This window comes from Poromitra crassiceps (assembly GCF_964638095.1).
Source record: "Poromitra crassiceps genome assembly, chromosome: 16".
In the NCBI taxonomy this organism is placed as follows: Eukaryota; Metazoa; Chordata; class Actinopteri; order Beryciformes; family Melamphaidae; genus Poromitra; species Poromitra crassiceps.
Genome location: NC_139645.1, coordinates 30,712,338 through 30,737,838, shown reverse-complemented (window position 1 = coordinate 30,737,838; position 25,501 = coordinate 30,712,338). Strand labels below are relative to the sequence as shown.

Below are 25,501 nucleotides of genomic sequence, written 5' to 3'. Positions count from 1 at the left end.
GCCTGTGTGTACAGAACCAGGCATACCTTGGCGGTTGGGGAGGAGCCTGTATGGACTGAACCATGCGTACCTTGGCGGTGGGCGTGGAGGGGGCGGAGCCTATGCGAGGCAGGGGGATGCTGTCCACCAGCTCGAGCACACCCTGGATCTTCTGGTCGGAGATCTTCACATGTAGCAGAGGAAGCTCTCCTGACACCTTGAACCTGGAGCGGGAAGTCACATGACCACCAACAGCCAATCAACAGGCCGCTGTGTCTGACAGAAACCATTGCGCTGGATCCCTTGTCAGGAAGTCATGGCATTTCTGTATGAGGATTTGGGTTAATTGCTTGAAATAAGGTTTATGAAAACTGAGACCTTTGTGTTCAGCAAGATAATCTTCACAAATGAGGACCACTTTTATTATTTAAAAAAAATCCTCAAAATGGTAATAATCATTTAAAAAAAGTAACGCTTCAAAGTATCATAAACTTTTGTTAATCCCACAATGTAAACAGTCACACTGCAGTGAGGCAGCATGTCAGACACATGAGAAGAAGGCGAGATGGAAGAACATTTATTGTTCAGAAGATAATGTGACTTTGGAAAATGGACCGAATATTGATGACTATGGGGTCATAATCTGAGATTACCTTCACTCCTCCCATTGACTCCAATAGATTCAGGTCTCCTAAGTGGGCGTGGCTGTGGAAAACCATAGACACTGCATGAAATAGGCCACACCCATCACGGGGGAAATCGCTACGTTCACTCCCATTCACCAGCTTCATTTTCCTTGAATTAAAAGCTGTTGTGTGGTGGGCTGCGCAGACAACAAATGTAAAAAATCGCCAATTAAAGTTTTTTTGTAGTCCCGAGCAAAACAAGGAAGCCATTGAGCATTCCCGAGAAGAAAATGTGGATTTAGCTGTCAAGGAAGTAAGTTGGACTGTTCATCTTCCATATATATGATGTTTGTGTGCAACTACGTGACATAGGAGAACGCCAGTGTGTCTGATGCCATCTGTCTGACGTTACACCAGCGTTATTTTCATTAATTTAAACATGCCTAAAAGCTCATTATGTGTGGGATCGTTTATCCAGCGTTGTTTGGGCAATGAAAAGGGACACTGCTCCAGGCCAACTGAGTTCATTTTCTCGATGTACCTTTCCCTCTCCATTGGAGGAAGTGTACTGAAATAATCTTTTGACATCATCTAAAAAGAAAACTGTCCAAATCCCTGTAAAACCCCACAAAACTATTTCTATCTGACGAGAGTTCCTCCCTTCGCCCCGGTTAGCCGCGGTTTGTTTTGCTAGCTGCAGTCATCAGTCAGTGCTTCCTTGTATTTTCCCCCGTCTTGGGCGTGGCTTCTGAATGATGACGTGTTTTGCAGTGTCTCTATACTGTTCGGGAACAAATGCAACGCTTGTATTTATATTTGGAGGCCTAGGTCACGTCCAGGTCACGTGTGTGTGTGTGTGTGTGTGTGCGTGCGTGCGTGCGTGCGTGTATGTGTAACCGGTCTCAGCTCTAACTTAGAATAGATACTGGGTGGTAATTTTTTTTTTCCAGATTTTTTTTTATCCCATTTTATCCCCCGTTAGTGCTCACTTGATTTCTCAATCCTGGTTGCTACTCCATCCTCTGCCGATCTGGGGAGAGCCGAGACTGGCTCCATGCTTCCTCCGAGACATGGGCAGTCAGCCAGCCACTTCTTTTCACCTGCCAGATGAAGCTTCACCGGTAGGACATAGCACGTGGGAGGTTCACGCTATTCCAACCAGTTCCCCTCCCTCTGAACAGGCGCCCTTAACGACCAGAGGAGGAACCACATTAGCAACCAGGATATTGCATGTTTTTGTGAAGGGGGTTCCTATATGAAGGAAACCCCCGGGAGGCACGGGGAGAACATGCAAACTCCACACAGAAATGCCCTTTTGCCGACCCCACCCGGGCAGTGGGCACTCGAGGACATGCGGACGGGCACGCATTCCTTCAGTGTTCACCTCATCCCAGGTGGGAATCGAACCCACGACCTTCGAGCTGTGAGGCGATAGTGCTTACCACTGCACCACCGAGACTTGTCTTTTTACCTCTAGAATCAACAACCACTTGGACCAGCGCATCAGAGACTAGGTTCGGTTCACAGGAGAAAGCGGCGTTATCAGTAATTATACAACAGTTAGTTCCGGCCGGGCAATTTGATTGGACAAGAGGGATCCTACCAGCATAGGCACCGATTTATGTCTGTGCCAGTGGGTGCCCAGCCGAGCCCAGCCGACCCAAACGCGATAAAGCTGCAGTGACGCAAACGCACACATTTCAGCACCATAGGAGATTTAACAGCGACCTACACACACACACACACACACACACACACACACACACACACACACACACACACACACACACACACACACACACACACACACACACACACACACACACACACACACACACACACACCACTTCAGTTCGACAGAATAGGAATAAGCGACCGAAGCACTCAACCACACACTCATTTCAGCACCATAGGACATGAACAGCGTCAGCGGCCCACACAGACACATTGAGAGATCAAAGGTTTTAACCAACATTAACATACACTACTACACCTCATATATTATGAGGCTCATAATGCACGGAAAATAATAATTATGCCACCGGAATTATTTAGAAGATAAATCATAGATAGCTCAATTACACACCAAGCCCCATGTGGCTCAGAGACACCACACCAACACAAGCCAAACATAATACTGTACACATTGCACTGTCACAATTAATTTACCAACAATATTAGGCCCGCATAGCTATTAAATAGAAAAGGTTTTATTTTTTCACTCACCATTGACGTTATTTTTTCTTTATGAGGAAAGTGTTGGTCGTTGGAGTTGAGCGTCGGACGAATTGTTTTGTGAATCCTTCTAATGCTTTAGCCCAGCTGGAAAAGCCTTCTTGTACAAAAGCCTTCAAAGATTCTAGATGGGGTGATGTGGAGGGAAGCGGAGCCCCCATGTTTTTAGCTGCAGTGCACACCTCACAAAATCCTTTGTCCTTTGTGTCTTCATAGGTTATCCATGGGAATTTGGTTTTCCAGCTAGCTTGATAAGTCCGCCCTTTCTTTTGTCCATGATCCCTTCTGCAGCCCGCCGGCTCACCAGTCACAGTCGCAGATGATGAAGTACTTGGCCTCTGCGCGGCCGCCGGTGGTACTAGTAGACGTAGTCCCAGTCGCACTGGAAACCACGCTGGTTGTTGTGGAACTGGAAGTCGTTGTGGTGGTGGTGGAAACCCCACTAGGTTTAATCCAAAATCTCCTCATTTTGTTTTTGGCTAGTTCTAGTTGTTGTCGATAACTGTCAGTCTGTCTGTCACTCTGTCAGATACCGCTCAAGTCCACAAGTGTGTTAATGTCACTACGTCAGCAGGGTCACGTAGAGTGCACTGACTCATGCAGCCAATCAGATTAACGGGCTATGTTTGGATCAACTCGTTTTGCAACCCGGGGCCGCCGGCGGGGCTCAGGCGGGTTGAGTTTGCTATCATGTAAAATGACTCGACCCCGCCCAGGCGGCCCAGCCCCCACAGCCCAGAGCCCAGAGCCGAGCATCCACGGGGAAATGATGAGGGGAGTGAGAGAGAGAGAGATATCTGCCTGTGGCACAGTAATAGGCATCTATCTCTCTCTCTCTCTCTCCCCTCATTTCCCGGTGGGTGCTCGGCTCTTTCCGTGGGTGCTCGCACGACCCGGCACCCACGTTTTCGGGGCCCTTGCCTACAGTGCCAATATTTCATGATAATGCACTGGCGCTTCACTGTGTGTAGATCACTCCGCTTCACAGCTGCTCTAATCAACAAAACGCTTCACAGCTGTAGAGTAGACAGTAGTAAAGTAGACAGCCTGCAGTTAATTAGGCTGATTAGGCTACATTTTCGGCAAAGCAGAAGGCTGAGGGAACTATTTTTGTTTGGCGGAGGAATAAATAGAGAAATCATATATTTTCTCCGCTTTTTGTCATTTTTTTAATCAGCTTTGTTTAATAGAACTGTTGTATAAAAGCAATATCACACTCGAGGTCATGCTGTTGTTGTCTAATATCGGCACTGCTGTGATTATCTTCGGCACTCGGCCTGCGGCCTCGTGCCTACGACCGAATCACAACAGTGCCAATATTAGCCAACAACCGCACTCCCTCTCGTGTGATATTGCTTAAAGTCCCTGGAAACCAGAAATATATTATTATTATTTAGCATTTTTAGTTCATCACATCACAGGGGCCTATGTTAATAAGCCACCAGCCAAATTTGAACGATGATGAACGTCGCAAAGTATATAAATTTAGGTTTGACAGCCATGGCAAAAGTAATGAGAATCAATTATTTTTTAGAGTGTATTTTCTCCCGCGGACTGTGTGGGCATGTCCCGTCTGCAGCAGGGAAAATTCTCTGTCTCTCTCTCTCTCGAAGGAGAAGAGAGAAAGAGAGAGATGGTGTGTGTGTGTGTGTGTGTTCGCGCGTTGCCCCGCTCATAGCGTACTGACTGACGGTCATCTGTCTATCTTATCTGTCTGCACGCGCGCACACACACACCACACACACAGCACACAGCAGCGCTGTGCCCTCGCAGGCAGAGTAGAGAGCTTTCCCTCTCAAGGTTCCTACACACCGCCGACGAGTAACGATAGAAGTAGCGATAAACTTGCAGATAGACAGATAGATAGACAGATAGACAGATAGATAGATAGATAGATAGATAGATGTTGGTTCTTAAAAGAGCCTTTGTGTTGACGCAATGCGTAGTTAGCTAGCTGCAAAAAGGTGTGGGACCACTAGAACTCTGAAGAGAGATGGAGGCAGAATGTGCGGGACTGCGGGTTGCGCATGTACAAAGGTTATATAGAGCTTATGACGTCATAAGCTCCTGCATTTTAGCACCTCGCGCACTGCTCTCTTCAATGAGGAAGTATCTTGTAGAATCTTGTAGAAAAGTGTCGATTTTAAGGCTTTGGGTTGAAAGTAATGTATAATAATTTCGGAGACACACAATTACTAACATAAGATCCTAAATAACATAGTTAGAACGTTTTTGTGGATTTTGGTTTCCAGGGACTTTAAGTATGGCGTAGCAAGAGCAAAGAAGACTCAGAGACCAACAGGTAGGCTAAGTATGAAAGTATGAAATGTATATTGAAAAATTGTAATAAAAATGAAATAAAAGCATATAAACATATACAGTGTATTGTCTTTTCTTTAACCGTATATTTCTTGTTTTTTCACTTTTTACAGTGTAATTCCTGTTTTGTCACTTTTTACAGTGTAACATTTGGGTTTTTTAACTAAATAACTTTTTATAGTGCAGTCGCACCTTTTATACTAAGAAACACTTGTATTTATTTAATAACTTATTTGGAACCTATTTTAGAGACAGTTTTTAACACATTGACTGCCAGCCGTTTTTTTTTGCTGTAGGTAGCTTCTGCCAAGCCGTTTTTTGAGGATTCTGGCTCATTTTACAAGAGCCGAGGATTCGTTTCAGCTTGGACTTTGTGAACATACAATATCTCAAAAGTACTAATAGAATGTGTACTTTCTCTGTCTAAAAGAGTTAGTTTGTAGAGTTAGTAGTTATGTAAGCATTAGCAGTTGAATACAGCATGGTTTTAGCGTCAGAAAAAATATTCAGAGATAAACGGCTTTTTGTGAAATTGGATAGAACAGTCACTTTAACCATTCATTTTTGGCTCTCTCTCTCTCTCTCTCCCTCCCCCTCTCGCTCTCTCTCTCTCTCTCCCTCCCTCTCGCTCTCCCTCCCTCTCTCTCTCTCTCTCTCTCTCTCCCTCCCTCTCTCTCTCTCTCCCTCCCTCTCGGGAGGGAGACGCACTAGGTTTAATCCTAGTGAGAGGGGGAGAGGGAGAGAGAGAGAGAGAGAGAGAGGGAGGGAGGGAGAGAGAGAGAGCGAGAGAGAGAGAGAGAGAGAGGGAGAGAGCGAGAGGGAGGCGTTCTTCTTGGCTGCAGCGCCGTGTAACAAGCACTTTCCTACCTGTGCAAATTCACTTTCTCATACTCTCGACCTCTCAAATAAATTTCTGAATAGAAATTAAATTACTCTAAATTAGAGCGAAAAAGAAACAAAAAAGAATGGGTTGAAAATCCCATTCTAAAAGCCTTTTATGGCTGTTTCCAATTTGGTGGTATTTTGCAAGGCAAAATGGCCTGCTGCTTGTCACCAGCCTCACTGCCCCGCTGCCGCTGTGCCTGGCTGTGCCTGTCTGCGTGGCCGCTCCCCGAGGAAGCCCGGCTGGACTCGCCCGCCTCCCGGAGCCCTGGCCGAGAGCTCCGATGAAGCCCCTGCGACTCTGGTCATATTTACGCTGCGTGCCTCAAAGTGTGCTCCATCCGCAATCCACGATGCAAGTTTGCAATCCCGCACCGCCAGCAATCAACGCGAAAACGAAAGCGCCTCCGCCAATCCATTTTAATGAGAATGGAAATGGATCACACTGCTTTTTGCTTGCCTTCCTACTTCCTTGTCGCCACTTAGTGGGTCGGTGGAATGGGTTGTACACGTTGTACACGTCCAATACTTATATAAGATATGTAAAAGGGTTAGATGCACAACCCCCCGTTAAAAAAAAAAAATCGATGCCAAGAACGTGTTTACACGTTGTTGGCAGTCAACAGCTGGATTCTGAAAACGTGTTTACACGTTGTTGGCAGTGAATGTGTTAAAGAGGTTTGACCTATTTTAGCTTTTAGGCTGGAGTTAGATCATTTTGGTATAAGTATATATTAGCAACAAACCAGTTTGACCTTAGTGCAAAAATACAAAAGGAACAAATAAAATGCCTCTTAACAAAAATAGTGCAATATCAATTGACAGGAAAATCACAAGTAACTTCACAAAAATAACCAGAGATTAATTAATAAGTTTCCCCTTTTTTCCTTTCGTCCGTCCGATGAAAGAATAAGAATACTCAGTCCATCAACTAAATCCTTGAGTGTTCTGGTATAGACCAGTCCTACCGGGATTTCCAGGTGAAAGCAAACGGGAAAGCAACAGTTCAGTTCGTTCAGGATCGTCCTTTAGGTTGGCTCGCCACGACTACTGCACTATGCAACCACTAACTGTAGCCCAGGGAACAGCAGGCGAAATCCACTCCAGAGAAGACGTACAACAACACAAGCACGGACAGGGAGACACAAGGGGAAACAAGAAGACCTGGCCTGGATAGGCCAAAACAAAATTACTCATTCATTCACTATTACCATAAACTAATTCAATTACTAGTGTTAATGTTATTCTTCTTTGTGCATATCAATCTTCAGTAATTCAACCATACACATGACCAATAATTATCATGGCTAAATAAACATAGAAACAATAATAGAATAATCAGAAATGTATTTCCTTGGATAAACATCACTTTGTGAATTAGTTGCTCGACCCTCCATCTACTTTCATTTTCACCGCGCTCGCAAAATAAACAGGCAGGGTGTCAAATTACAATAAGTGATTTGCACTCGTCATCCTAAAACAAACATATTGGGATTCATGAACCTAAATGTCATGACTTGCACATGAAAATCTGATTGCCTTGAACCCTCTAACGTCTGCACAGGTCGGATTCAACTAATTCACTCACAAAATAAAATGCACTCACCAGCAGGGATGTCTGGTATAACTTTGCTACTTGCGAAATAGCACAGCACACACACACCGGTTTTCCATCCACTTTGTAGAAACAGGTAACATGGGAATAGAGCAGACAGCAGTTTTAATATCTAACTTTACAAAACAACCGAATTTGCTTTCTGCTTCACTGCACGCGATAACGGGTACCGCAATATACAGGCTGAAGTTGGCTCCCGATTCGCAGCTCCCGATTGGAATTTTCCAGTCCACCTTAAAAAGTGGAATAACGCCTCTAGATGGCGTGGTTCGACCATTTTCAAGCGAGTTCATGAACTGGAAAACATAGGTATATAGGGGGGATATGTAAAGAGAATACATTATAGAATGAATCCTGCATTTTGTTCGTTTTTAATGTTGCATGCAATTCTTATTGACCTCAAAAAGGTTCTCCTATTGGTGTAAACAGCTGGAAAAAAGAGTTGATTTCACAGCTTTTGCCCATCTAGACTGCATAAAACCACCTCCAACTCACAGACCATTACACATATTCTTTTCAAACCTGGCCTAGATTATAAAGGGGACATTAGACTCTCATTATAGCACAGTGTCTGATTTGTGAAACATATTTCTGATTTGTGAAAGTGCTATAATTGCAGTTTTCTAATGATTTTTACCATCTAGACCGCATCAAACTAGGTCCAGCTCAAAGACCATCACTCTAATTCTTTTCAAACCTGGCCTAGATTATAAAGGGGACATTAGACTCTCATTATAGCACAGTGTCTGATTTGTGAAACATATTTCTGATTTGTGAAACTGCTCTAATTGCAGTTTTCAACTGATTTTTACCATCTAGACCGCATCAAACCAGGTCCAGCTCAAAGACCATCACTCTAATTCTTTTCAAACCTGGCCTAGATTATAAAGGGGACATTAGACTCTCATTATAGCACAGTGTCTGATTTGTGAAACATATTTCTGATTTGTGAAAATGCTATGATTGCAGTTTTCAGCTGATTTGGAGCATCTAGACCGCATCAAACCAGGTCCAGCTCACAGACCATTACACATATTCTTTTCAAACCTGGCCTAGATTATAAAGGGAACATTAGACTCTCATTATAGCACAGTGTCTGATTTGTGAAACATATTTCTGATTTGTGAAAGTGCTCTAATTGCAGTTTTCTAATGATTTTTACCATCTAGACCGCATCAAACTAGGTCCAGCTCAAAGACCATCACTCTAATTCTTTTCAAACCTGGCCTAGATTATAAAGTGGACATTAGACTCTCATTATAGCACAGTGTCTGATTTGTGAAACATATTTCTGATTTGTGAAACTGCTCTAATTGCAGTTTTCAACTGATTTTTACCATCTAGACCGCATCAAACCAGGTCCAGCTCAAAGACCATCACTCTAATTCTTTTCAAACCTGGCCTAGATTATAAAGGGGACATTAGACTCTCATTATAGCACAGTGTCTGATTTGTGAAACATATTTCTGATTTGTGAAACTGCTCTAATTGCAGTTTTCAACTGATTTTTACCATCTAGACCGCATCAAACCAGGTCCAGCTCAAAGACCATCAATCTAATTCTTTTCAAACCTGGCCTAGATTATAAAGGGGACATTAGACTCTCATTATAGCACAGTGTCTGATTTGTGAAACATATTTCTGATTTGTGAAAATGCTATGATTGCAGTTTTCAGCTGATTTGGAGCATCTAGACCGCATCAAACCAGGTCCAGCTCACAGACCATTACACATATTCTTTTCAAACCTGGCCTAGATTATAAAGGGGACATTAGACTCTCATTATAGCACAGTGTCTGATTTGTGAAACATATTTCTGATTTGTGAAACTGCTCTAATTGCAGTTTTCAACTGATTTTTACCATCTAGACCGCATCAAACCAGGTCCAGCTCAAAGACCATCACTCTAATTCTTTTCAAACCTGGCCTAGATTATAAAGGGGACATTAGACTCTCATTATAGCACAGTGTCTGATTTGTGAAACATATTTCTGATTTGTGAAACTGCTCTAATTGCAGTTTTCAACTGATTTTTACCATCTAGACCGCATCAAACCAGGTCCAGCTCAAAGACCATCACTCTAATTCTTTTCAAACCTGGCCTAGATTATAAAGGGGACATTAGACTCTCATTATAGCACAGTGTCTGATTTGTGAAACATATTTCTGATTTGTGAAACTGCTCTAATTGCAGTTTTCAACTGATTTTTACCATCTAGACCGCATCAAACCAGGTCCAGCTCAAAGACCATCACTCTAATTCTTTTCAAACCTGGCCTAGATTATAAAGGGGACATTAGACTCTCATTATAGCACAGTGTCTGATTTGTGAAACATATTTCTGATTTGTGAAACTGCTCTAATTGCAGTTTTCAACTGATTTTTACCATCTAGACCGCATCAAACCAGGTCCAGCTCAAAGACCATCAATCTAATTCTTTTCAAACCTGGCCTAGATTATAAAGGGGACATTAGACTCTCATTATAGCACAGTGTCTGATTTGTGAAACATATTTCTGATTTGTGAAAATGCTATGATTGCAGTTTTCAGCTGATTTGGAGCATCTAGACCGCATCAAACCAGGTCCAGCTCACAGACCATTACACATATTCTTTTCAAACCTGGCCTAGATTATAAAGGGGACATTAGACTCTCATTATAGCACAGTGTCTGATTTGTGAAACATATTTCTGATTTGTGAAACTGCTCTAATTGCAGTTTTCAACTGATTTTTACCATCTAGACCGCATCAAACCAGGTCCAGCTCAAAGACCATCACTCTAATTCTTTTCAAACCTGGCCTAGATTATAAAGGGGACATTAGACTCTCATTATAGCACAGTGTCTGATTTGTGAAACATATTTCTGATTTGTGAAACTGCTCTAATTGCAGTTTTCAACTGATTTTTACCATCTAGACCGCATCAAACCAGGTCCAGCTCAAAGACCATCACTCTAATTCTTTTCAAACCTGGCCTAGATTATAAAGGGGACATTAGACTCTCATTATAGCACAGTGTCTGATTTGTGAAACATATTTCTGATTTGTGAAACTGCTCTAATTGCAGTTTTCAACTGATTTTTACCATCTAGACCGCATCAAACCAGGTCCAGCTCAAAGACCATCAATCTAATTCTTTTCAAACCTGGCCTAGATTATAAAGGGGACATTAGACTCTCATTATAGCACAGTGTCTGATCTGTGAAACATATTTCTGATTTGTGAAAATGCTATGATTGCAGTTTTCAGCTGATTTGGAGCATCTAGACCGCATAAAACCACCTCCAACTCACAGACCATTACACATATTCTTTTCAAACCTGGCCTAGATTATAAAGGGGACATTAGACTCTCATTATAGCACAGTGTCTGATTTGTGAAACATATTTCTGATTTGTGAAAATGCTATGATTGCAGTTTTCAGCTGATTTGGAGCATCTAGACCGCATCAAACCAGGTCCAGCTCAAAGACCATCACTCTAATTCTTTTCAAACCTGGCCTAGATTATAAAGGGGACATTAGACTCTCATTATAGCACAGTGTCTGATTTGTGAAACATATTTCTGATTTGTGAAAGTGCTCTAATTGCAGTTTTCTAATGATTTTGACCATCTAGACCGCATCAAACTAGGTCCAGCTCAAAGACCATCACTCTAATTCTTTTCAAACCTGGCCTAGATTATAAAGGGGACATTAGACTCTCATTATAGCACAGTGTCTGATTTGTGAAACATATTTCTGATTTGTGAAACTGCTCTAATTGCAGTTTTCAACTGATTTTTACCATCTAGACCGCATCAAACCAGGTCCAGCTCAAAGACCATCACTCTAATTCTTTTCAAACCTGGCCTAGATTATAAAGGGGACATTAGACTCTCATTATAGCACAGTGTCTGATTTGTGAAACATATTTCTGATTTGTGAAACTGCTCTAATTGCAGTTTTCAACTGATTTTTACCATCTAGACCGCATCAAACCAGGTCCAGCTCAAAGACCATCAATCTAATTCTTTTCAAACCTGGCCTAGATTATAAAGGGGACATTAGACTCTCATTATAGCACAGTGTCTGATCTGTGAAACATATTTCTGATTTGTGAAAATGCTATGATTGCAGTTTTCAGCTGATTTGGAGCATCTAGACCGCATCAAACCAGGTCCAGCTCACAGACCATTACACATATTCTTTTCAAACCTGGCCTAGATTATAAAGGGGACATTAGACTCTCATTATAGCACAGTGTCTCATTTGTGAAACATATTTCTGATTTGTGAAACTGCTCTAATTGCAGTTTTCAACTGATTTTTACCATCTAGACCGCATCAAACCAGGTCCAGCTCAAAGACCATCACTCTAATTCTTTTCAAACCTGGCCTAGATTATAAAGGGGACATTAGACTCTCATTATAGCACAGTGTCTGATTTGTGAAATATATTTCTGATTTGTGAAACTGCTCTAATTGCAGTTTTCAACTGATTTTTACCATCTAGACCGCATCAAACCAGGTCCAGCTCAAAGACCATCAATCTAATTCTTTTCAAACCTGGCCTAGATTATAAAGGGGACATTAGACTCTCATTATAGCACAGTGTCTGATTTGTGAAACATATTTCTGATTTGTGAAAATGCTATGATTGCAGTTTTCAGCTGATTTGGAGCATCTAGACCGCATCAAACCAGGTCCAGCTCACAGACCATTACACATATTCTTTTCAAACCTGGCCTAGATTATAAAGGGGACATTAGACTCTCATTATAGCACAGTGTCTGATTTGTGAAACATATTTCTGATTTGTGAAACTGCTCTAATTGCAGTTTTCAACTGATTTTTACCATCTAGACCGCATCAAACCAGGTCCAGCTCAAAGACCATCACTCTAATTCTTTTCAAACCTGGCCTAGATTATAAAGGGGACATTAGACTCTCATTATAGCACAGTGTCTGATTTGTGAAACATATTTCTGATTTGTGAAACTGCTCTAATTGCAGTTTTCAACTGATTTTTACCATCTAGACCGCATCAAACCAGGTCCAGCTCAAAGACCATCACTCTAATTCTTTTCAAACCTGGCCTAGATTATAAAGGGGACATTAGACTCTCATTATAGCACAGTGTCTGATTTGTGAAACATATTTCTGATTTGTGAAACTGCTCTAATTGCAGTTTTCAACTGATTTTTACCATCTAGACCGCATCAAACCAGGTCCAGCTCAAAGACCATCAATCTAATTCTTTTCAAACCTGGCCTAGATTATAAAGGGGACATTAGACTCTCATTATAGCACAGTGTCTGATTTGTGAAACATATTTCTGATTTGTGAAACATATTTCTGATTTGTGAAACTGCTCAGAAATATGTTTCACAAATCAGACACTGTGCTATAATGAGAGTCTAATGTCCCCTTTATAATCTAGGCCAGGTTTGAAAAGAATATGTGTAATGGTCTGTGAGCTGGACCTGGTTTGATGCGGTCTAGATGCTCCAAATCAGCTGAAAACTGCAATCATAGCATTTTCACAAATCAGAAATATGTTTCACAAATCAGACACTGTGCTATAATGAGAGTCTAATGTCCCCTTTATAATCTAGGCCAGGTTTGAAAAGAATTAGAGTGATGGTCTTTGAGCTGGACCTGGTTTGATGCGGTCTAGATGGTAAAAATCAGTTGAAAACTGCAATTAGAGCAGTTTCACAAATCAGAAATATGTTTCACAAATCAGACACTGTGCTATAATGAGAGTCTAATGTCCCCTTTATAATCTAGGCCAGGTTTGAAAAGAATTAGATTGATGGTCTTTGAGCTGGACCTGGTTTGATGCGGTCTAGATGGTCAAAATCAGTTGAAAACTGCAATTATAGCACTTTCACAAATCAGAAATATGTTTCACAAATCAGACACTGTGCTATAATGAGAGTCTAATGTCCCCTTTATAATCTAGGCCAGGTTTGAAAAGAATATGTGTAATGGTCTGTGAGCTGGACCTGGTTTGATGCGGTCTAGATGCTCCAAATCAGCTGAAAACTGCAATCATAGCATTTTCACAAATCAGAAATATGTTTCACAAATCAGACACTGTGCTATAATGAGAGTCTAATGTCCCCTTTATAATCTAGGCCAGGTTTGAAAAGAATTAGAGTGATGGTCTTTGAGCTGGACCTAGTTTGATGCGGTCTAGATGGTAAAAATCATTAGAAAACTGCAATTAGAGCACTTTCACAAATCAGAAATATGTTTCACAAATCAGACACTGTGCTATAATGAGAGTCTAATGTCCCCTTTATAATCTAGGCCAGGTTTGAAAAGAATTAGAGTGATGGTCTTTGAGCTGGACCTAGTTTGATGCGGTCTAGATGGTAAAAATCATTAGAAAACTGCAATTATAGCACTTTCACAAATCAGAAATATGTTTCACAAATCAGACACTGTGCTATAATGAGAGTCTAATGTCCACTTTATAATCTAGGCCAGGTTTGAAAAGAATATGTGTAATGGTCTGTGAGTTGGAGGTGGTTTTATGCAGTCTAGATGGGCAAAAGCTGTGAAATCAACTCTTTTTTCCAGCTGTTTACACCAATAGGAGAACCTTTTTGAGGTCAATAAGAATTGCATGCAACATTAAAAACGAACAAAATGCAGGATTCATTCTATAATGTATTCTCTTTACATATCCCCCCTATATACCTATGTTTTCCAGTTCATGAACTCGCTTGAAAATGGTCGAACCACGCCATCTAGAGGCGTTATTCCACTTTTTAAGGTGGACTGGAAAATTCCAATCGGGAGCTGCGAATCGGGAGCCAACTTCAGCCTCGTAGCCACAAAAGGATTGTCTCGGCTTGTAGCTCAAAACCGAACGTAAGTAGACAAAAATATAACTTTTCCAGCAAAATCCAGAGTCTAGTATCAAGTAAAATCAAGTTTCTCCAGCGTAGTCACGGAGCAATCAAGGTACGTTTGTCTTTGATCTCGTCTTAGCAGAAAAGGAAAAACAATTGCAGGTTGCTGGCTGGCATTTCTGCTATGCTAGGAATGTCCGGAATGCAACTCTGTAAGCAGCGTTCTGATTGGTTGGTGTCAGTAAACAACGTTCTGACTGGTTGGTGTAAAGTATTGCATGTCTGTCACATAAAATTACTTCCAGAGCTATTTTATTCCCAATGGCACCTGTTTCTTTACAAACACTTTGAAATAAACACATTCTGAGTATAAATGACGGAGACACTTCTATAGATATAGGTAATTTGTATGTATATCATAGTGCATTATTTCGTTTGATACTCCTATTTATTTCCTTTATAGAAAATATTAATTTAGCAATAATAATTCACTGCTAATTTTGATAGCATTGATTTTGATTTTTCATAGTTAAAGTCAAAAATGACTTTTCTTTTCTTTTAGTTCAAATACCTGGGTATGCGTGCACCTATTTAATAATGTATGCAAACAAAATCACAACAATCTAATTTCTTTAGTTTTTCACACTTTTTCACATCAAAAGTTAATTTTTCAAGATTTCATTGATAACAGTAATGTAGGCTACAGTTTGCGGACGTCGGTAACGCTTTAGAATACAGCCCGCAAATAAGCATGTAGTTATAGTATAACTACGGGGTACAAGGAGTGTAGTCAGGGCTGTATTACTGAACGGGCCTACCGGGCCCAGGCCCAGGGGCCCGAGAGCTCAGGGGGCCCATGAGCTAGAGTCTCTTCGCAGGCCACCACAGGCGGCCTGCGAAGAGACTCTAACTGATGGGGCCCCTGAGCTCACTTCGCAGCTGAGACCTCTAGCTTATGGGCCCCCTGAGCTCACTTCGCAGCTGAGACTCTAGCTTATGGGCCCCTGAGCTCACTTCGCAGGTGGCCTGCGAAGAGACTCTAGCTCAGGGGTGCCCAAATTCTTTCCCATGAAGGGCCAAAACTCAATCTGGGTGGAGGGCCGAGGGCCAAAAATAAACGTTGTGGAATTACATTAAAATGTATTGTGTTTTATAGAAAATTAACATTCTAAATCTAAAATAACATTTCAATATAATAATCTACTTTTTATCTGTTTGGTAATTGTAATAATTTGCAATTGGTTATATATATTTAAAAAAAAACATCTGCATTTGTGGGGAGCTTAAACATTTAATCAGTAAACACCCAGTTAAAAACAGTTGTATTTTCCACCTTTGTAATCAAGAGAGAAATTTGACTTAATTCACAACTTGAAAAATCCTCAAGGTACTTTGAAAAGCAGCTTTATTGTCCATCTTTTGTAAACAATTTGCCATGACAATTTGCAGGGATGCAATCTCAGGAGTGAACACAGTATATATCCGCAGCCACATTCAGACACTGTTTCACAAAGTCACCACATGAAAAAGCGTGTCCATCCTTTGCAATCAGTGCAGATATCTGATAACTTGCCCGAGTTGCATTCTGGATAAAAGAAATCGGGGCAAAAAAAAAAAAAAAAAAAAAAAAAAATTGCGCTGTGAGGGGGGGCCCGTGAGGGGGGCAGGCCCAGGGGCCCGTGAAGTCATAATCCGTCTATGAGTGTAGTTATAGTATAACTACGGGGTGAGTGAATTTAAACTTTAACTAGAGGGCAACAAGGTCTGTACTTATAGTAGTACTGAGTTTTTGTTTTCCCCCGTTTTGGGCGTGGTGTCTGAATGATGACATGCTCTGCAGTGTCTCTATCCCTTCTCTTTCTCCTCTGAGAGATGCTGTAGGTGCCTTCATGTTAATATTAGACAGAGCAGACACACTTATGACACGTCCTCATCTTCACTGTCTTTTCTATTAATATTTTCAAGACAGAGAGACAGGAGGAGGGGGAGAAATGACACTTTTGTTTCTGTCAACTGGAGAAGAATAGCCATCTCTAAAGAACAAGCTGTGTCTTTAGAACACAGGCTGGCTATTCTTAAAGCTTTTCAAGTCTTTTTCAACTCTCTTTGTCTCTTCCTTTGCTTTCTGAGTTGAGCCCCTCTGTTTGTATTGAGCTTGATGTTTGGAAATGTTCTCATACCACTGTGAACTTTATCAAGGTGCTCTTAGACAGATTTCTAAGCTGACCATAGGCTGGTTGTGTTGTATGTTGAACTGAACACATGTAGGCTGGTTGTGTTGTATGTTGAACTGAACACATGTAGGCTGGTTGTGTTGTATGTTGAACTGGACACATGTAGGCTGGTTGTGTTGTATGTTGACCTGAACACATGTGAGCTGGTTGTGTTGTATGTTGAACTGAACACATGTAGGCTGGTTGTGTTGTATGTTGACCTGAACACATGTAGGCTGGTTGTGTTGTATGTTGACCTGAACACATGTAGGCTGATTGTGTTGTATGTTGAACTGAACACATGTAGGCTGATTGTGTTGTATATTGAACTGAACACATGTAGGCTGGTTGTGTTGTATCTTGAACTGAACACATGTAGGCTGGTTATATGTTGAACTGAACACATGTAGGCTGGTTGTGTTGTATGTTGAACTGAACACATGTAGGTTTGGGCCAGTGCCCTTTTAAACATGAAGCAAAAATAGCAGGTTGGAGGAGGGACTGCACTTTCTGTCCTGTCCCAGTGCTGTGCATGCTGGGATTTTCCCCTGCATTAAATCCACAAAGGAGACGCACACACTCCAAACTAATGGTGCATTCCAGTTGTACTGGGAACTAGGAATTTCACAGTTGAATGACGTCACATCCAAGTTGACGCGTTCCAGTAAAACAGTCGCAAAGGCAGCCAGGGTTAGCTCTAGCCAGGTCAGTGCATCACGCAGTATTTTGCACAAACACGTTAGCAACATAGATACAATGTAGACAGTACCGTGTGTACAAGTGATGTAATGAGACAAATAAGACAGAAGTACTAATAAACTACTATTACTACAGCTTTCACTAGCCTACTGTTGAAGCACGGAGCTGCCATCTTGGATTTTGAGGTCGGTGCTGGTGAGGTTCCCCCGAGTTCAGAGCAGGAAAACCCAGTTCAGGTAACGGGCGTTCCCGTGAAGTGAGCTGGTAAATTCCTAGTTCCCAGAACAACTGGAAGGCGGCATAAGATGGCTACAAACACGTGGTTCCTGTGCCGGGTCCAGGTGCCCGTTAGCTCAGTTCAGATGTGTAAATACTGTGTAAACAACAAACTGTTGAAAACGCGTCAGGGACTCATGGAAAGTCACATTCCTCAGACGTGTTGGGATACATTTACATACTGTACCAATTATGATGATGTTATTGGTGTCATTCTGTTTTGTAAAAGAGTGTGAAAATGTAAATGGATAACAATGTATTAGCATATTAAATCAACTGAGAATCAACAAGACTTGTCTTTGTATGTACACCAAACGATTGAGATGACGGGAGCGCGCCACAACTCCAGCAAAACGCTCATGGTCTCATTCCCACATTGGACATTTGTCTACGACAGCTAGTGAACTCCTAGCCTGGTAAACCATCCGCTCACGTCAACTCACTTTTCTTTTTTCTTTTTCTTTCTGTGGGACCGGGGCTGCAGGTGTTTTCAGAAATTCCATAGTGCACCAATCAGGGAGCCGTCTCGTAGTTGACATCGTAACCGGCCAATCATCGGCAAAGCAGTAATGGCTGCTCCCAGGGCTTTGCGGCTCGAGCAGTAACATCAACGTTCGTCAAGTTTAGACAGCGATAAGTGCAGTTATGGTAGAAATAGACTCAATAACAACAATGACACAACAACAGGACACAGGAGTATGCAACAGCGGAGTTTCTACGTTTTTACTGATCTTCCAAGTGGATTTTGGATTTTGATTTAACTGATTGGCTTAAGGACTGGATTTGGCGACACTGATTGGCTGAAGGAGGCAAGTACTCACACCCACTGAAATAACTCCAAATTCCAATCATGGAAGTTTGAAACCATCATTAGTGTTTTGCTTGCACCTGTGTTTATCCTGCCTTTTTGACACAAAATGGCCCCCATGAGAAGGGTCTCTTGTTGAATCACGCATGCGTTTGTGTTGAGCAGCAGCAGGCAGCTGAATGAAGCCTGTGAGTGACACAGGTGAATGTAATCACCTGTTCAGGTAGGATTCTGATTGAATGATGATGTGTGGCTGCGATGGAAGTCACACAGATGTTAATGTCTTGGGAAGTTAAATTGCTCCAACTACACTGTAACACCCGGGACACATCCTGCGTGAGCAGCAGCATGTGTTTGGTGGAACCTGTTGGTTTTCATTTCGGCGGCCATGTTAGCAGGTTAGAGCAGCCACACACAGCCTTATATATGTATGGTTTTCACAAGACCACACGAATTTTGCATAATGGCTATTGCCTATACTTGATTGTCTCTTCTCTTGATGCCTTATAATCAAAAGTTTCCAATTAAATAAGGAAACAAGGTTTCCCATTAAATAAAGAAGTATGCTATGAACACTGTTGGGCAAGTTACTTTCAAAATGTAATATACTACATATTACTAGTTACTTTCATTTGAAAGTAATAAGTTACTTTACAATATTACTTTCTGTGTAGAGTAACTTGTTACTTATTACACTACTTTTGCATTACTTTTACCAAAACAACAGCAGCAGCAGAATGACATTACCGCCCCGGAACCATCCCGAAAAATAATTTCAACTGCCTTGAAATCAGTGTAAACAATCCCAAATTCTAAATGTTATTCTTTTCCTTTGTTATTGTCATCTATAGTGGTTATTTGCATAAAAACACACAGTTTGATTAGGAAATAACTATCTTTTTTAAATATGTGCTTTGATTTGATCAATTTGTAACTTGAGTTACTTGACAAAGTAACTGGTATAATATTACTGAAATCCTATAAGTAATAAGTTATATTACTGAGTTACTGCTAAAAGTAATATATTGCATGTAATATGTTACTTTTGTAATGAGTTACCCCCACGTTACCCCCAACACTGGCTATGAATCAACCATTTGAACCACATATCTGTGCATCTCCTTTGTATTTGTTCTGCTGGTCTATTTTCATTCAAACATTAAACTAGAGGTAGAGGTTCCTCATGTTCTTATGTTCATTATGTTCATATAGTTAGATTACTACTTTAATGTTTATTGTAAAAACGAACTTTATCGTGCTTTTATTTTGAAGGCCAAACAAATAAACCGGAAGTGAAATTGTAAGAATTGTCGCTAATTTCACAGACATTAATGTTGCGTTCCACTTTTAAAACGTTAAACTTTAAGGCAGTATGGATTACAGGACACGTAGCACATATTACAGCGATCTGGTAAGCCTTTGCTTGTTCCACAACAGTGTTGTCTGCTAGAAGAGCAACTAATGTTAACCTGTAAATTGAACAGAAAGTGTTCGATCTTGTTGCAGGCTACGTAGGCTAGTATCGGGACAACCCTAAAATCATTATGATAATTATAATTATATGATTATTAATATTTGTTTTACAAAATTCATGGCAGTAGAGCATTAGTAGTAGAGCATCAATCCCCCTTTTCAAACGTGTGAAAATTAAATGCTGTCAGTTATTATAGGCATAGTTTGCATTGTTGGCTACCAGGCAGCTAAAGTTAGCATATGAATGTTAGCCATCCCTCAATCTTGTTGCTTAGCTACATGTCATGTAGCTGTTATGGCAGTGAGCTGTTTTTACCACCACTATCACAGGTCATACTGTAGTTAGCAAAACCGTGAATTCCATTTGATGTCTCCAGTTCAAGATCCTATGTGTGTATGTGTATGGGTAAGTTTGTGTATATACATGCATATATATGTATTTATGTGTATGCATGAGCATGTGGGGAGGAGTGTAAGAGGTGGGATAGGCATATAATATAGTAGCCGCAAAACGCGACTATTTCACTCGAGTACCTCTCCCATCATAGTCGCGCTCGCCCGACCCCTTTATCGAGGGAAAGTTGCACATTTAGCGATCTACAAGCTTCAAACATGCACCAATCACTAATATAAACTACGCACCTTGTTGCCACGGATGTTGTCGAGCAGGCCGGGCTGAGGCCGCGCTTTGTTAACTCGTATTTTAAGAAAGTTTGGGTTATTTGTGTGTCCGGAAACATTATTTTCCCTTCTCCAACGACTCTTCTTCTTTTTTGCTGCTCACCGGTTCAACTGCTCAACTGCGCCACCGCATCATGTGACTGTGACTGACAGAACGACACAGGGCAAACCCCATACTTGACACATGATGTAATACCCCATGATGCGGTGGCGCAGTTGAGCAGTTGAACCGGTGAGCAGCAAAAAAGAAGAAGAGTCGTTGGAGAAGGGAAAATAATGTTTCCGGACACACAAATAACCCAAACTTTCTTAAAATACGAGTTAACAAAGCGCGGCCTCAGCGTGGCCTGCTCGACAACATCCGTGGCAACAAGGTGCGTAGTTTATATTAGTGATTGGTGCATGTTTGAAGCTTGTATATCGCTAAATGTGCAACTTTCCCTCGATAAAGGGGTCGGGCGAGCGCGACTATGATGGGAGAGGTACTCGAGTGAAATAGTCGCGTTTTGCGGCTAATAATATAGGGATGTATGATTTTGTTTATGAATGATTGGGGGGCTGGACTCGATAAGCCTAGGCTTCTTCCTGCCCCTTTTCAAACATTTCACCTTTTTTATGTTTGCGTTTACGTATTTTTTCTTTTGATGAAGTCTATTAGACTGTTGTTTACTGTTTTTTCACTTTATGTATTGTTTTAACTGTTTGAAATAAATCGTTTCAATCAATCAATCAATCAATCCTCTAAAATAATTAACATTGTGGATATAGTCTTTTTATGTGAATAACATTTTGGGTGAAGCAAGATTTAGCTAAAAGTAGCAGCAGTGAAGCTAGTGTAGATGTGAGTGACTAAGCTAATAACCATAACAGCACAAAACAGTGGTGATCCACTTCCAGATAAAATGAAAATGAATACAAAGGGTGCGTTCGTAGTCAGTAGTAGCCTAAAGAGTTCATAGCGCAAAGCGGCACAAACGGGACCGACTCACCCGCTTCAAACTGACTTTAACACCTTTAACTTTAACAATGGCAGTTTACTGAGCGCAGTGAGTTTAGCAACTACAATCGCGTTGGGTTAGGGTTATTTTGTATTAGAGCATCAGATTTGATTGACAAGCCAACTGCAAGATGATGTCGGCGTGTGTTCTCTGTGGCGCATGGTGGCCTGGCAGATGTTACAGTAGCCTCATCAGTCAGGAGAGCAACGTTCACCTAATGTCAGTCAAGACACAGAAGCAGCAGCAGCAGTGTAGCTACCACACAAGCATCTCCTGAGGCTGATACAGTGTAGCTACCACACAAGCATCTCCTGAGGCTGATACAGTGTAGCTACCACACAAGCATCTCCTGAGGCTGATACAGTGTAGCTACCACACAAGCATCTCCTGAGGCTGATACAGTGTAGCTACCACACAAGCATCTCCTGAGGCTGATACAGTGTAGCTACCACACAAGCATCTCCTGAGGCTGATACAGTGTAGCTACCACACAAACATCTCCTGAGGCTGATACAGTGTAGCTACCACACAAGCATCTCCTGAGGCTGATACAGTGTAGCTACCACACAAGCATCTCCTGAGGCTGATACAGTGTAGCTACAAACATCTCCTGAGGCTGATACAGTGTAGCTACCACACAAACATCTCCTGAGGCTGATACAGTGTAGCTACCACACAAACATCTCCTGAGGCTGATACAGTGTAGCTACCACACAAACATCTCCTGAGGCTGATACAGTGTAGCTACCACACAAGCATCTCCTGAGGCTGATACAGTGTAGCTACCACACAAGCATCTCCTGAGGCTGATACAGTGTAGCTACCACACAAACATCTCCTGAGGCTGATACAGTGTAGCTACCACACAAGCATCTCCTGAGGCTGATACAGTGTAGCTTCCACACAAACATCTCCTGAGGCTGATACGCTAATGACAGCTAAAAACTAGTTCTTCCACCTGGTTAATTTGTTCCCCACTCACTGGTTCACTTGAAGAATAAAGCAGGCAGAGTCCAGTTTAGAACATTCAAAGATTCTATTGTGAATGTTGAGTCAAGGCAGGGAGTTTCAGCACACATTGATGGATGTGAAGACTTATCATGGTTGCTGGAAAACAATATAAACAATGAAAGCAAAGGACATTTAACTAGTAATGTAGCCTTGATGGCAGAAGTGTTTTTATTTTATTTATTTATTTGCTCATATACAGAAACGGACAAAATGAATACAGCAAAAACAATGTGCGGGTAGAGACAGGAAACACAAGATGGGTTTATACAGGGTCTCTACCTCAGAAAACCAATATTAATAATAATCTGTACAAAGCAAACAATATGATGAAAACAAGAGAAAGGAAACAAGCAAACTATAGATAAGGCAAAGAAAAGCAACAGTACAAGAGAAAAAATAACAAAAAAGGAATTAATAATGAATAGAGTATCGCAGGGTTGATGTATTCTTCTAGGCTTACCCAGAAATGACCAGCATGCTGGTTCGTAGGGGGAAAGGCAATGGGATTTTTGTATGGGGATTTTGGTTATTACTTCAAATCCATAAAAGTGGTTTTTGTTTGTGAAGATTATCTTACTGAACACAAACTTCGGTGCGTCATAAACTTTTGTTAACCACAGACCTCATTTCATGTGTTTAACCAAAATCCCCATACAAAAACCCATTGCCTTTTACACGTACGAACCAGAAGTGTGACTTCTGGACTCATTACTGCGTTAACTCCATAAGTCTGATAACGAGGTGTTTAAAATATGTAAATTGGTAATAATTACCGCTATTAACATTTGCGCATATTTAAACACAAGAATACACATCTGAAATAAGAGTCAATATTTCACCACACTTTGTGACACAACACCATGAGGCAGTGCACTCCTCTTAGTTCGCTTTCACATATAAGCTGTTTAGTCCGCTTTAACCGCGCCAGAGTTCGTTTCCTCGGATAGTTCGGTTTGTTTGGGCTGGTGTGAAAGCGCAAACGAACTCTGTTGCGGAACAAACAAACGAACTCTGGCGCGCTTGAAAACGTGGGTCTCGGTTCGCTTCCAAGTGAACTCTGGCGCGGTTCGTTTGTTGTGTGAAAGCAACCCGGACTAAACACAAGAGCGCCAGTGCATCTGATGCACTCATGCAGTGCATCATGAGTAGAAGACGGGAGAAGGGAGCAAAACAAACACTGCGGCGTGCACATGTGTACAGTACCTGCGCGCTGCGTCGTGACATACGTCGTCATAACAACATCACATTTATCAACAGCTGGCCCCGGTTTGCCTATCTCCTTCGGTACGTAGGCTACTCTCATCTGTAGAATGAAATGTTCAACAGCTTGCTGCCTCATCTGCTGCTCATATTGGGCACATTCTTGTTAAATAATTATTTGATAGTAGCACCAGAAATCCCAATATCGCAGGTGGTGTTGCTCCATGTCCGTGTTTTGCGGATTCACTTGTGTTCAGTCAGCCCTCACTCAGCCAGGCCAGCCTGCTGGAGAGGAGAGATTTCCCTTCTCTATTCTGTCCAATAGACGAGTGACTGTTTGGACCATGTGATATTGTTCAGAAAGTTTGCTGCGCTTGTGACAAATTGCTGTGTGAAAGAGAACCAAACCAAATGAAAATCACAACAATGTTGCAACTTCACCCCCCCGAATCGCACCGAGTCCACCAGCTTATATGTGAAAGAGACCTTATAGTGATCAGCTTGGGACGGGTCAAATTGATCACTATAAACAGATGATCATTATAACGGATTTCTTCTTTTTCTTTATTTCTCATGCAGATCACCATCTAATTGGCATTTGTATATGAATTACATGAATACAGTACATATAAAGTAAAGGAATGTTGACTTTAAAAATCCATATAGTAAGTTAGGCCTCCAGCTGTTTCAAACACATCTGTCTTGCGTAGACAGAGACGCTGCCATCTCTCCACAGACAGACATGCAGTCATCTCTCCACATACAGACAGACATGCACATGAGTATCGCTGCTGTATCTCACTGGCTCATTTTTGGCAGTTTGTAAGTAAAAAAAATAATACAATTACAGTAACTAAAAAAAAAATCACATTGTTCTCAGTGGGGACAAGGCCCAAAATCATCACTGTAAGCAAATTATTTAAACAGCATGTGTATAGAAATGATTCAGGAGCTTTTTGATCACTATAAGCGGTTGATCACTATAACAGTGATCACTATAAGCAGATTTCACTGTACTAGTATTGGTGAAGTAAGTTCTAGCAGGCATAGAGAGCCGCAGGGATGACGTATTTTTGTAGGCTGAATGCGGAAGTCCCGAACTTCCTGGTTCAACACTGTTTCTGTCTATGGGATTTTTGAATGGGTTTTTGGCGCGATGCTTCAAATAAGGTCTCTGGGCAACGCAAGTTTAATCAAACGCGAACCAAGGTTCAGCGGGATAATCTTCACACATGAGGACCACTTTCATGAGTTTTGAAGCGTAAATGCGAGCCCTAGAAGTAATATGCTCGAGCTAAGCTAATCCAGAACTACACACTGTCGCATAGGCTTCCACGTCACGTCAGCACTCAACCTGGACTGTTGTTGATGTGTGCACTGATTACCCCGCGCTGAACGGGGCTGAACCAGGTGAGGGAAAGAGAATTTCCGTGTTCGCCCTTTGAAGTGGTGACGTTATTGACGTATATATCCCCATCGACTCAAAAGTGTAGTCTCATTTAGCCGTTTGCTAGCTAGCCGTCCTTTTAACGGCACATAAAAGCTTCAAAACTCATAAAAGTGGTCTTCATGTGTGAAGATGATGTTACTACCATCTGGTTCGCGTTTGATTAAGCCAGCGTTGCCCAGAGAGATTATTAGA

General features: G+C 41.6%; 1 protein-coding gene across 1 annotated transcript in view; it reads right to left on the bottom strand.

Moving 5' to 3' along the window:
• The window catches only part of LOC310791582 (NLR family CARD domain-containing protein 3-like), a gene marked incomplete at both ends in the record, with an annotated part of 77,382 nt that overhangs the window by 351 nt on the left and 51,530 nt on the right, over positions 1-25,501 (bottom strand). Inside the window, one exon of the mRNA XM_083653249.1 lies at positions 71-203. Coding sequence (XP_083509375.1) covers positions 71-203 — 133 coding nt within the window. The remainder of the gene's footprint in view (positions 1-70; positions 204-25,501) is intronic.